General features: G+C 45.3%; 1 protein-coding gene across 3 annotated transcripts; it reads left to right on the top strand.

The window, feature by feature from the left end:
* The first annotated feature begins 8,966 nt into the window (after positions 1–8,966).
* Positions 8,967–11,606, top strand: LOC310649577 (acetylgalactosaminyl-O-glycosyl-glycoprotein beta-1,3-N-acetylglucosaminyltransferase-like). 3 transcript variants are annotated; one of them, XM_083378104.1, is made up of 3 exons: positions 9,044–9,151; positions 9,878–10,413; positions 11,063–11,606. In XM_083378104.1, coding segments are annotated over exons 1-3 (990 nt in total). In that variant the 5' UTR covers positions 9,044–9,149; the 3' UTR covers positions 11,515–11,606. The 3 variants fall into 3 exon arrangements, 2 of the variants coding, with proteins under 2 accessions (XP_083234230.1, XP_083234229.1); XM_083378103.1 differs by lacking the exon at positions 9,044–9,151 and adding an exon at positions 9,243–9,628; XR_014494260.1 differs by lacking the exon at positions 11,063–11,606 and having other exon boundaries at positions 8,967–9,197; positions 9,878–10,095.
* The last annotated feature ends 762 nt before the right edge of the window (positions 11,607–12,368 follow it).

Below are 12,368 nucleotides of genomic sequence, written 5' to 3'. Positions count from 1 at the left end.
AAGCTGTGTGAGCAGTTGTCAAATTCGCGCAATGGCCAAGAGGTTACAAGGGAAATCGCCAGGACTGTTACAACCGGTGGCGAATCCCTCAGCCCCATGGAAAGAAATAGCCATGGATTTTATTGTAGAACTACCAGAAAGCAATGGAAACACCATTGTCTGGACTGTCACTGATCTGTTCTCTAAGCAAGTCCATTTCATACCTTGCCCAAAAATTCCAACTGCAAAAGCATTAGCAAAACTTTTTGTACAACATATTTACAGATTGCATGGGGCACCACAACGCATCATATCTGACAGGGGGGTGCAATTTACCTCAGCATTTTGGAAGGAATTTTTATCTCTGTTAGGAACTACCCAAGGACTGACATCTAGTCATCATCCTCAGGGGAACGGGCAAGCGGAACGGTCTAACGCAGTACTTGAGCAATATTTAAGATGTTATATAAGTTTCCAACAGTCGGACTGGTCGGACCTACTGCGTTTTGCAGAAGTGGCATATAACAACGCAGTTCAGGGACTTCCGGGTGGCAAGGCATCGCCGAAGACAGCCATTTCCAGGCTGTCAGCTCCGCGGCTTTGTAGAATCGCCGAAAACAGCACCGATCAGCTGTTTCGGCGATTTGGAAGCCCCCTCCTCGGGAGAAGAGGAGGGGGCGAGTACCCAGGTAGGGGTTGAGTTCTCCGGGGCCGCCTGAGCTTAAAGTTCTGGCGGCTGAAGGATTGAGCCCCCCGAAGCCTGGGTTTGCTCCGGGCTGCGCGGCGTTTCTGCTCCGTGTTTTTAGGAGCAGAACAGGGCGTTCGCAACCATCCCTGCCAGCAGGAAAGAATTTTGGAGAACGAGGACGCAGGCAGAGCGATGCAGGAGATTCAGGTGAAAGTGGACTTTTGATCTTTAGCTCAATGGATTTTGCAGACCTTGAAAGTGAAAGTGTAGTAGGCAATAGTGGGTGAAAATGGCGGCTAAATCTTCTAAAGTTCTTAGAAGCGCGGGGGCTTCCCCGGTGCAGCAGTCTTCCTTGCAAGCTTTATTGCCCCCTGCACCTGCACCTACGCCAGCTCTGACAGTTAAAGATCTGCAGAACGTGATGCAAGAAGCTTTGGAAAAGCAATCGCAGCAATTAGCTGAGATTATAGATGAAAAGCTGGATGAGAAGCTAAAAGAAAAACTAGCTGAGGTTATGGATGAAAAGTTGGATGAGAAGTTAACAGAAATAAGGGTGGACATTTTGCTTGCATTTCAAGGCATGGCTATATGTATCGAGCGCTTGGACGAAAGAGTGGAAGATCTCAGCCAAAATAATATCAGATTAGATGCAAAAATGTCAGAGACTGAAAATGTGGTGGATAAAATTGACAGTGACTTGATCTTGATGCAGTACCACGAGATGGAGTTTGCTGTTAGGATCAGGGGCTTAAAAGAGAATCCCAAAGAAAATTTGAAGGAAATAGTCTCTGAGGCTCGGCAAGGGGTGCTGGGGTGGCCAGCAGATGGAATTGTGGAAGACATAGACAAAATTTTCCATGTCAATTCATGGATTGCAAGACAAAGGAAACTACCCAGAGATGTAGTGGTTTATTTTACAAAGAGAGCAATTAGAAATGAGATCATCCAAGCCTCTTTTAACACTAAAATTGTAATTGCTGAGCAAGAAGTTCTGGTTCTAAAAGAGATCCCTCCAAGAATTTTAAGGAAAAGAAAGGAGTTTGCTTTTTTAGCACAAGAGCTCAGGCGACGTGATATTAAATTCAGATGGGAGATACCAGTGGGTATGGTGGTGATGCATGAAGGCACGAGACATCGTCTTATTACAGTGATGCAGGCACGTGATTTTTATAGTAATGTTTTAAAAGCAACCCCCATACCACTTTTGGAATCTACAAAGAAGAATGGCGAGGGAGAGCCTCAAGGTGCTGAAGGAACAACGCAGACAGATGAGAAAGCTACAGGAGTGGATCAAATTTCAGTATCATCGGAAGATGCCAGAGACCAGAGGATGACGCGTGCTGCTTCGAGACGAATGAGACGAGAGCAAGAACAAGAACAGCAGAAAGTCATGGAACCTCCAAAGCGTACCTATAGCGAAGCTGTGGGAGGGGTGCGACCTAAGAACGTAAAGGGGATTCTGGAAGATGCGCTCCAAAAGCTTCGGGTCGCTAAGGATGGCGACTAAGCTTCTAACTTGGAATGTTAATGGCTTAAATTCACTACAGAAGAGAAAGAAAATCTTTCAATATTTAAAACAATTTAAGACTGATGTTATTTGCTTACAAAAAACACATATTAGAGTCACGGATCAAAAGTACTTATTAAATTTAAGACTGGGTACACAATTTATTGCCTCTGCAATGAATAAGAAGAATGGAGTGGTTGTTTATATTAAGAATACTTTAACAGCGGAGTTAATTGAAGCAGATAAACAAGGAAGATACGTTATAATAGATTTGTTAATAGAAGGCAAAAAACCGCTTTTGATTGGATTATATGCTCCTAATCAACAACAAGCAGACTTTTATAGCTTATTACACAGCAAGATTACTCAGTTGGATTATAAATCTTTTATTTTTATGGGAGACTGGAATGGTGTCTTGGATGTACAAATGGATAAGAGTGGTTTTTTTAGAAGTACTCCAAGTCATGCTAAATTGCCTAAATCCTTTTTTGAGATGAAGGATGATTTGGAGTTGCGAGATATTTGGAGAGAAAGGAATTTGCAAGAAAAGGATTATACTTTTTTTCCGACAGACATCAATCTTTTTCTAGGATTGATTTTATATTAATTTCCAATGATTTCTTTTCTAGGATTAAGAAGACAAAGATCTGTCCAAGAACTATGACTGATCATAGTCCAGTCTGGTTAGAGATTGATAAGGATAATAGAGATAGACGCTCCTGGCGTTTAAATGAGAACCTGTTTAGAAATCAGCAAAATGTGGAAGAATGTAAAAAAACAGATGAAGGTTTTTTTTGAAACCAATATGAATAAGGGTACTTCTATGGAATGCTAGTAAAGCTTACATGAGAGGTGTGTTAATATATTTGAATAACAAATATAGACGTAATCTGGAATTTAGGAGGAAAGAATTAGAGAATGAAATTAGGGAAAAAGAAAAGGCCTTAATTTTGAATCCATCGGATGTGAAAATTAAAGAGGTCATTAATTTGTTAAGGGGACAGTTTGATAAGTTGATGGCTGATCAGGTGGCAACTAACCTACGGTTTGCTAGACATAATACCTTTTGTAACGCCAATAAACCAGGTAGATGGTTAGCTTATTTATTAAGGAAGAAGCAAAGGGCTTCTAATATAGATAAAATTGAACACAAGGGTAAGGTAGTGTATCAACAGAACCTTATTAAGGAAACCTTTGTTGATTTTTACTCTAAATTATATGCTAGAGATAAGATTAATGAAGCAGATATTGATGTATATTTGAGGAATGCTAGTATTCCGGTTCTTACACAAGAACAAAAGGAAGAGATGAATCAACTGATAACTGAGGAAGAAATTCTTTTAGCAATTAAACAATTGAAAGTGGGTAAAGCGCCAGGGACGGATGTGTTGACCGCTGTGTATTATAAAAATTTACATTTTGAGATGATAAAGCCATTAAGGGAATTGTTTCAGAGAATTCAAATAGGAGGAGGGGTGCCTCCGTCTTGGAAAACTGCTTTCATTTCTCTGATTCCGAAGGAAGTTCAGGATGTTACTCAAGCAAAAAATTATAGACCAATATCACTTTTGAATACGGACTACAAGATATTTGCTAAGGTTTTAGCTAATAGATTAATGAGGGTACTGCAACAGGTAATTCATGGTGATCAAACTGGGTTTATAAGTGGTAGACAAATGAAAAACGTGAGGCATATAGTTGATTTGTTGGAATTTCTGGAAAGAAACAACCAGATCCCTGCAGCGCTGATTTTTTTGGATGCTGAGAAAGCCTTTGACCAATTGGACTGGCAATTTTTGATGAAAGTATTAGATAAAATGAATTTTGGGGATAAATTTTTACAACCAATTAGGGCATTATATCAAAAGCATACAGCCCATATAATAGTAAATAACAGTTTGACTGAAGTATGCAATATTGAAAAGGGCACAAGGCAGGGGTGTCCGTTATCACCTCTATTATTTGTTTTAACATTGGAGATATTATTGATTAAAATACGGGATTCGGAAAAAATTAAAGGAATTCAAATAAGAGATCAGGATTATAGATTGAGGGCGTTTGCAGACGATGTGGTTGTTACGGTGACCCAGCCAGAAAATTCTGTTGTAGAATTGATGGAGATAATAATGCAATATGGGAAAGTTTCTGGATTCAAGGTTAATATACAAAAAACTAAAATGCTGTCTAAGAATATGACAGTATCACAAAAGGCTGTTTTAGAAGGGTTAACTGGATTTGAAATTGTTAAAAGGGTTAAATATTTGGGGGTATATTTGTCTCCCTCAAATGTAAAGTTATATAAAAATAATTATGAAAAGTTATGGGGAAAAGTTCAAAAAGAATTGGATAGCTGAAAAAAATTACAATTGTCTTTATTGGGAAGAATTGCAGCAGTGAAAATGAATGTTTTGCCGGAATTTTTATTTTTATTCCAAATGATACCTATTCTTAAAAAGGATTCAAACTTGGAAGAATGGCAAAAGGGTATTAATAAATTTGTTTGGGCAGGGAAAAGGCCACGAGTCAAATTTAAGATTATGCAGGATACACGTGAGAGAGGTGGTCTCAAAATGCCCAACTTTAAATTATATTATGAAGCTGCTGCTTTGTCAGCGTAAGTGATTGGATTAATTTAACACAAGGAAGTTATTAAATCTTGAAGGTCATGACTTGTTATTTGGTTGGCATGCATATCTATTGTATGATAAGAAGGTGGATAATGTGTTTAAGGTGCATATTTTAAGACATGCTCTGTTGCGAGTTTGGAAAATGTATAGATATAAGTTAAATTATAAGATACCTCTATGGGCAATACCGAAACACGCAATAGAAAATATAAATGTTGGGTTTAAACATGATGTGACTACATATAAGGAAATTTTAAGTTTGGAAAGGAACGTATGGCATTTGAAGCCGTATAATCTCCTACGAGGAGAAAAGATTGTTCAAACCTGGTTTCAGTATGGGCAACTACAGGCCAGGTGGAAAGAAGATCAGAAAATTGGTTTTTCAATGACTGATGAAAATTTGGTAAAACAAATTAGGAATCAGGGTCAAGCACATATTAAACGGATATATCTTGCACTGATAGAAATTGATTCAGAGACAGAACTTGTTAAAGATTGTATGATAAAGTGGGCTCAGAATTTCCAAGAAGTTATTACAATGGATATTTGGGAAAAGATTTGGGTGAGAAATGTAAAATTCACGCAAGCTCAAAATTTAAGAGAGAATTTTTATAAAATGTTTTATAGATGGCATTTAGAACCCAAAAAATTAGCAAGTATGTATCCAAATTACCAGCCTAAATGTTGGAGATGTGGTGGTGAAGATGCAACGTATTTTCATATATGGTGGACCTGTAAAAAGGTTAAAGCTTTTTGGATTAAAATTTGGTGGAACATGCAAAAGATATTCAAGAAGATATTTAAGATAAGGATAAAGTTTTGTCCGCAATTGTTTTTACTGGGCATTATTACTGATACCACTGTTGTAGACACTAAGTTGATGTTGAATTTAATTACGGCAGCAAGACTTTTAGTAGGGCAATATTGGAAGAAGGAAGAACTGCCGACTATAGAAGAGTGGACTTTAAAAGTTTCCAACCTGGCGGAAATGGCAAAGATTTCGGCATATTTGAAAGATCAATCGCAACAGAGATATATTGCGGAGTGGAAAAAATGGATTGATTACATCCAGAATAAATATGGGACTAAAAAGTTTCATTTAGCATTTGAATAAGTAGTGAAGTGATATTTATATTGCTTTAAGAGTTAAAGTGCGATAGACTTAATAACTTATTGTTGTTAGCATATGGTAGATTATGATTGTTTTTACTTTTATACCTTGTATTTAGCTCTGGGAAGTCGGGGAGGGGGGAAGGGGAGGGAGGTGTTGGGGGAGGGTGGGGAAGAGGGGGGAAGAGGGGGGGTTGGGAGGGGTTTTGTTTTGTTAAAGATAAAATGTACTGAAAAACTTTTCAATAAGAACAAACAAACAACGCAGTTCACTCCAGCACAGGTTACACTCCTTTTCAAGTAGCCACAGGCCAGAGCTTCAACCCCATACCTGATCTAACCCCAAAAGAACCGGTAATTCCAGAACTAAAGGAATGGATTGCTCATTTACAATATACCTGGCCTATTGTTCGAAAAGCGTTAACAGAGGCTAGATTAGCACACAAGAAAACAAGACAAGACAAGACAAGAAAAGAACCGATCCCACACTGTTCAAGGTGGGAGAGATGGTATATCTGTCTACAAAATACCTTAAGTCTCTCCAACCCTGTAAAATACTAGGACCAAAATACATTGGACCTTTTCCAATTAAAAGAATCATAAACCCAGTAACAGTTGAATTAGGACTAGCTAAAAATCTTAGACGAATACACCCAATCTTTCACTGCAGTCTAATAAAGAGAGAACAACAATCTCCCCTACGAACAAAAATCCCACCACCACCACCTCCCATCATGGTCGAAGGGGAACAACATTTTGAGGTGAAAGAAATTCTGGATTCCAGGAAACATCATGGAACAACCCAATATTTAGTGGCTTGGAAACACCTCCCCTCCTCAGAAAATGAATGGGTCAGCAAACCCCACGTTAAAGCACCAAAGCTGTTTAAGAGATTTCATACAGAATATCCGAACAAACCGAATTAACATTTATATATGGTTTTTTTTCTCTTTCCTTCCCCTACAGATGGACACATCTTTTTTCTAAGGAGAGCGGACTGTCAGAATCCATTTATATCATATTCATAAATGTATGTTTAAAACATTATTCCATGGATTCTGCCATCTTCCAAAGAGAAGAGAATGGATGTGTATTGAACCGGTATTAGGCATTTCAAAGGAAAGGAGAAGCCTTTTGAACTGGGGAAACAAAAGTGGGGGCTAGCATCTGGCTTCTGTCACGGAAGAGAGCAATAAACATGAAAGGTCCTAATTTCCTTTTTCCCACGAGAGGGATGATTCGAGAGAAAGAATGGGGGACTGACCAAATGGGGCTAAGGGAGGTTAAACCAGGAACTCTTTATAAGGGTTTACTTCGTGGAATAATATTAAGTCCTGTCTCGTTTCCTACAACCAAGCATGTCATAGTAAAGATTCTTTTTGGAATAGATTTGACTCCAAGAATTTTGTCTTCCTAAGACATGGTTTGGGGTGGGTCCTGACATAATACCTAAGAGAATTTAAGGAATTGTAATTCAACCCTTGTGTCAAACAGCTCTGTAAGCTGTGGCTGAACATCCTATGTGTGTTTCAGTCCACCAAGCCTTTGCAAACGCATCTTTTGAAATAAAAACTCGGTTGCTGGAATTCCAAGTGAGTTTATTTGTTTTGGATCTTGAGCCACCTTCCAAACAATAGCGTGTGGGGTGAGTAGATGGGGGCTGCCCCACTCCAGAGGGCCCTTCTTGCAGAGGTGGGGTGTGGCAGCCCCCTACTCTATGGCTGTGTTTACAGCAGCCCCCCCTCCCTCCGAGGGGTCATTCCAGGTTCCTGGGATTGGATCCCTCCCAGCCTGCTTTGCCTCCTCCGGGGGTCTTTCCTCCTCACCCCCAGCCTGCCCTCCATCCCACCATGAGGGGGGTCAGCTACTTCCATTAACCGGTCTCAGGCTGGGCCTGGGCCATGCCTGTCACCCCCACCCACAATTTTTCTCATTGTCTCCTATGCCCACCCCAGCTTTGGGGCTGCCCCCCTCCCCGGCCTAACCCCTTCCTAGAGCAGCCCCAGGGTGAAGGAAGGCAGCCTTCCTGGTGCAAACTGCCAAGATCTTGGCACCTTTTCAGTCAGGGATCTCCCCCACGGGGGGGGTGTCTGGTCCTCCAAATGGGCACTGGGGGGGGGCGAGCCAAGCAGAACCAAGGGGGGTTGCTTTTTGCAGCCCTATTTGATCTGGGGGGAGGGTTTTTGCCTTGCAGCCCCCCCCCGGGTGGGGTTGGACCCCTGCCTGGGCAAACCCAGCATCTTTGACGCCCCCCCCAGCTGCATTGCATCTCTGCTTCCCTCACTACCACCAGCACCCTGGTGTGCTGGATGATGGACAACAGAGTCCCCGCTTGGCGAGGCTGGGCTGCCAGCCAGCGCCTGCCTGCGGCCATCTTGGTTGGGGCCGAGGGCTCTCATCCCCCAAGATGGCTCCCGGGAGGTGCTTCAGGAGGCTGTTCCCCAGGAAGTGGGTTCCGCTGGGTGCGCTTTGGGTCCGGCTGCGAAGGGGAAGGCCTGGCCAGCCATGGGGCCCGAGGCCTAAGGCCTGCAAGCCGCCTGCCTCCCTTGCAAAGCCTCTTCGCCCTCCCACCCCAGGCCAAGGCTGGGGGGGGAGCTCCCATTGCGTGCTTTCAAAAGGCCCCACTCTCAGCCCCCCAACCCCCAATTTGAGGGGGTGAGACGGGGAGGGTTGGAGGGCTCTGGCAGGGAGCAGGCCAAGCTCCCTTTTTGCAGAAAAATAATTTTCTTTGCCCATCCAGGGAAGAAGGACTCTGCCTGCCTCTAGCGGTCTTGTCTCTGTTTACAAAGGCCTGGGGGAAAAAGTCTCTTTTAAAGAAATATCTGGAGCTGGATTGTTGACTCTGGTGCCCACAAGGGGTGACCCCTCTTTCCAGCCCAGCTGCCGATCAGTGATTATTACAAAAGACAATTGTTTGTGTTCTCGTTCTCTCCGGCCTGGAAGAATTGTTCCATTGATATCTAAAAATCTCTCCACCTTTTGGGTTTGGCAATGGCTGTTAATCAGGTTTGTCAATGAAAGGTGAGGTTGACACAACTGAATTGCACCAGGATGTGTCTTTTTAAAAAAATTATTTCCGTGTGTTGTTGACCCTCTCTGATTTCATCACCCCTCTGTAGACATTGCTGTGGCCCCCCCCAACCCCAAGTTTCTTTCCGGGGGGGGAGGCTATGAACATTGTGAAATGAAAAAAAAAGAAAAGTGAAGTTTTTAACCGTCGCTCAGTGAATAATTGGAAATGTCAGTTTGATGCTTGTTTGTAGAGGAGCCACTATGCGTCAAAGTCGTAAGCTATTTTGAAAGTTTGCCGGTCATCCGTTTCAAAAGGGAGCAGCTTCAAACTCCTTTCTATGCAAACCCAACGGTTGGGTCCGAGTTTTAAGATTTTAGCTTCGTTGCTTCATTTGCAAGACATTGGGGGATCCAGCAGGGCCGCAGCCTACCACCTGCCTGGGGTACGGGATGTGTGTGGATGTGGCCTGGACTTCCCAGCTGCCTACCATGGGCACCGCAGTGCCCACCAGTTTCTTGAGACGTTGGGTGCCGAAAGTGCCCCCGTGGCAGCATCTGACGGGCAGAGCAACTTCCGGCTGCTTTGGCAAGGCCTGTCAGGATGGGATTCAGCCCCATTTATGTTAGTAACCCCAGCTGCCTGCAATTAGTGCAGGTTCGAGTCCCACCAGGCTCAAGGTTGACTCAGCCTTCCATCCTTCCCAGGTAGGTAAAATGAGGACCCAGATTGTTGGGGGCAATTAAGCTGACTTTGTAATAATGCCGCTTGGGGGGGGGGCGAAAGCCCTAATAAGCAGGCATAGACATAGAATGAAGGCTATTGCTAAGCACATTGGTTTGTGCTTAAATTGTAAGCCGCCCTGAGTCTTCGGAGAAGGGCGGGATATAAATGGAATTAAAATAAAAAAAAGTAAAATAAAGTTCCCTTGGCTTAATTCTGCTTTTGTTTCCTAGGCTCAGCCACGTCTTCGTGTCGAAGTGGTGCCTGGGGCTGGCAGCTGTCCTGTTGGTCTCGTCTGCCGTGAGGAAGTGGTTCCCTCCCCCACCCCTGCCTGCGCCCATAGCCCTGACCGATGGCACCTTCACCTTCCACTTCAACTGGAGCGCCTACGAAGCCCACTTCCCTCACCTGCAGCAATACCGTTGCCGGGAGGTGTTTGCCCCGGATGACTTGTGCCAGGGACCCTCCGGGGTGCCTCTGCTGCTCCTGGCCATCAAATCCCACCCGGTTTTTGCAGGCAGAAGGACCACCCTGCGCCGCACCTGGGCCCAGCCGGCGGAGGTGGGGGGCTTCCGGCTGCAGCCCCTTTTCCTCCTGGGGTCCACCTTCAACCAGAAGCACCTGGAGCTGGTGGCGCAGGAGAGGCGCGTGTTTGGCGACATCCTGATGTGGGACTTTGTGGAGTCACACCACAACCTGTCCCTCAAGGAACGCTGCTTCCTCCGGTGGGCGCACGGGCACTGCCAGCAGGCGGCCTTTGTCTTCAAAGGTAAGCTGCCCAGGGCAGCAGGGGAGTGGGTTTTTGTGCTTGCCCCCCAGGAGACCCTGTAGGGAGAGTGAAGGGCTCCTTACATCTTTCGGAGGCAGCCCCAGTTCAGCACTGTTGGGAAAGGTGTGTCCAGAGTGGGTCAACCAAGTTGAGAAAAACATTGCAGGTCAGTGTTTCAGGCATTTTCCCATAGTCCAGGGCTGTCCAACCTTGGCAACTTTGTGGACCAACTCCCAGAATTCCCCAGACAGCAAGGGTTTCCCGGAATAATAGAGATAGGACAAATGTGGCTAGACTACCTTATTACATTGTTGTTGTTGTTTTTGGATAGACTAACTTTCTTAATAGATAGCGGGAATGCAGTAGATGTAATATATCTTGACTTCAGTAAAGTGAAAAAAAAAGCTGGCTGGGGAATTCTGGGAATTGAAGTCCACAGGTCTTAAAGTTGCCAAGGCAGGACACCCCTGCCATAGTGCTTGCAGGCCCTTCAGGTAGCACAGCCTGTAGCCTGGCACCATCCCCTCCTTGCCCTGCCGGGGTCCTCTGAACCTGCTTTCTGGTTTGGAAAGGCTCCGTAGGGAGTGCCAACTTTATAAACCACAACAGCCTGAGAAATGGCAGCCTGCCCAAGTGTCTTGCTCTGCAGGAGAGGACGATGTTTTTGTGAATCCCGCGGCCCTGACGAAGTTCCTCCGGCAGACGCCCAACGCCTCCCACTTCATCCATGGCTACATCCACTTTCACCCTGCCGTGAAGAGGATTGGGCGGGATGCCATCCCTGTCCCGTTCTTCCCCGTGGCCCACTACCCACACTTTGCCTCGGAAAAGGGCTTCCTGGTGCCCGGCACTGCCCTGCCTGCCCTCTACCAGGCCTCCCTTTGGTTGCCCACCTTCCCACTCTGTGGTGCCTACTGGGGCTTCCTAGCTTTGGCTGCCCGGCTGCCCCATCAGCACAACGGAGACTTCCGGGCCTGGGAGAAGACGCAGGACCACTTCACCACCTACCAGCGGTCCCTGGTGGTCCATGGGGTCTCCAGGAAGAGGATGGAGGAAGTGTGGCAAGAGCTCAGGGCCTCCCTGCAGAGCTGGCCCAAGTGAACGCAGCAGCGGTTGTGCCCACGACGCGCCTTCCTTGGCCCACGTTGGATTGGGGTTGAGCAGCTGTGGCTTCAGCATGGGATCCAGGAAAGGTGTCGACACCTGTTGGCACCAGCTTCCTTTGACGGCGGGCAGCCGTCAAGACCCACGCTTGTCAAAACTGGTTCTCCATATTCTGTTATTAAAAAGTCTCCCAAGCCAGTGTGGCTGTGTGTGAATGCTTCCAAGTGCTTGTAGTCTCTAGAGCAGGAGGGTGGGTGGGGGAGGGGTCCAACCTTGGCAACTTTTAAGGCTTACAGACTTCAACTCCCAGAATTCCCCAGCAGCCATGCCAGAGCGGAGGCCGAGATGCCTGTGGTGTCATAACCATCTATTAATTGATGAAGAAAGCAAATGACTGTCGGGAGAAATGAGCGTTTCTGAGCTCAGCGCAAAAGGAGAAGCAACTTCTGATGTCTTTCCAGATTTTATTTATTCATTTAAAACAGGGTTGTCCGACCTCGGCCCCTTTTATGATTTTTGGACTTCAACTCCCAGAATTCCCCAGCCCGCGTGGCTGGACCAGGAATTCTGGGAGTTGAAGTCCACAAGTCTTACAAGGCGCCATTGTTCGCCACCCCTGCTCTAGACCATGTTCAACATTGCAAGGCAGTGTTCAAATGATCCAGTGTGCACCAGGGAGGGAGGGAAAACATGTAATTCCTATCTAAACCCCACAAACGAGAGACACACAACTTCTCAAGGGCAAACGGGGGCTCTGCTCAGCGGCCTCCATTCCCAAGCACCCTCAGCAGACTTAGGGGGTGGGAAGCAGGGTGCAGCCCCAAGGCACACCGCCACTCGGCCAAGGAGGC

Source organism: Vipera ursinii, assembly GCF_947247035.1.
Source record: "Vipera ursinii genome assembly, chromosome: Z".
NCBI classification, from domain to species: Eukaryota; Metazoa; Chordata; class Lepidosauria; order Squamata; family Viperidae; genus Vipera; species Vipera ursinii.
The sequence above is the reverse complement of the archived record's forward strand: the minus strand, read 5'-3'. Positions and strand labels throughout refer to the sequence as shown.

What these genes read in the sequence shown, in the direction of transcription:
- LOC310649577 (XM_083378103.1), top strand. Translation starts at nt 9,525, where the DNA reads ATGGGATTCAGCCCCATTTATGTTAGTAACCCCAGCTGCCTGCAATTA. An exon ending in CAGCCTTCCATCCTTCCCAG is followed by an intron (nt 9,629 to 9,877) that starts GTAGGTAAAATG and finishes TTTGTTTCCTAG; the next exon opens with GCTCAGCCACGTCTTCGTGT. An exon ending in GGCGGCCTTTGTCTTCAAAG is followed by an intron (nt 10,414 to 11,062) that starts GTAAGCTGCCCA and finishes CTTGCTCTGCAG; the next exon opens with GAGAGGACGATGTTTTTGTG.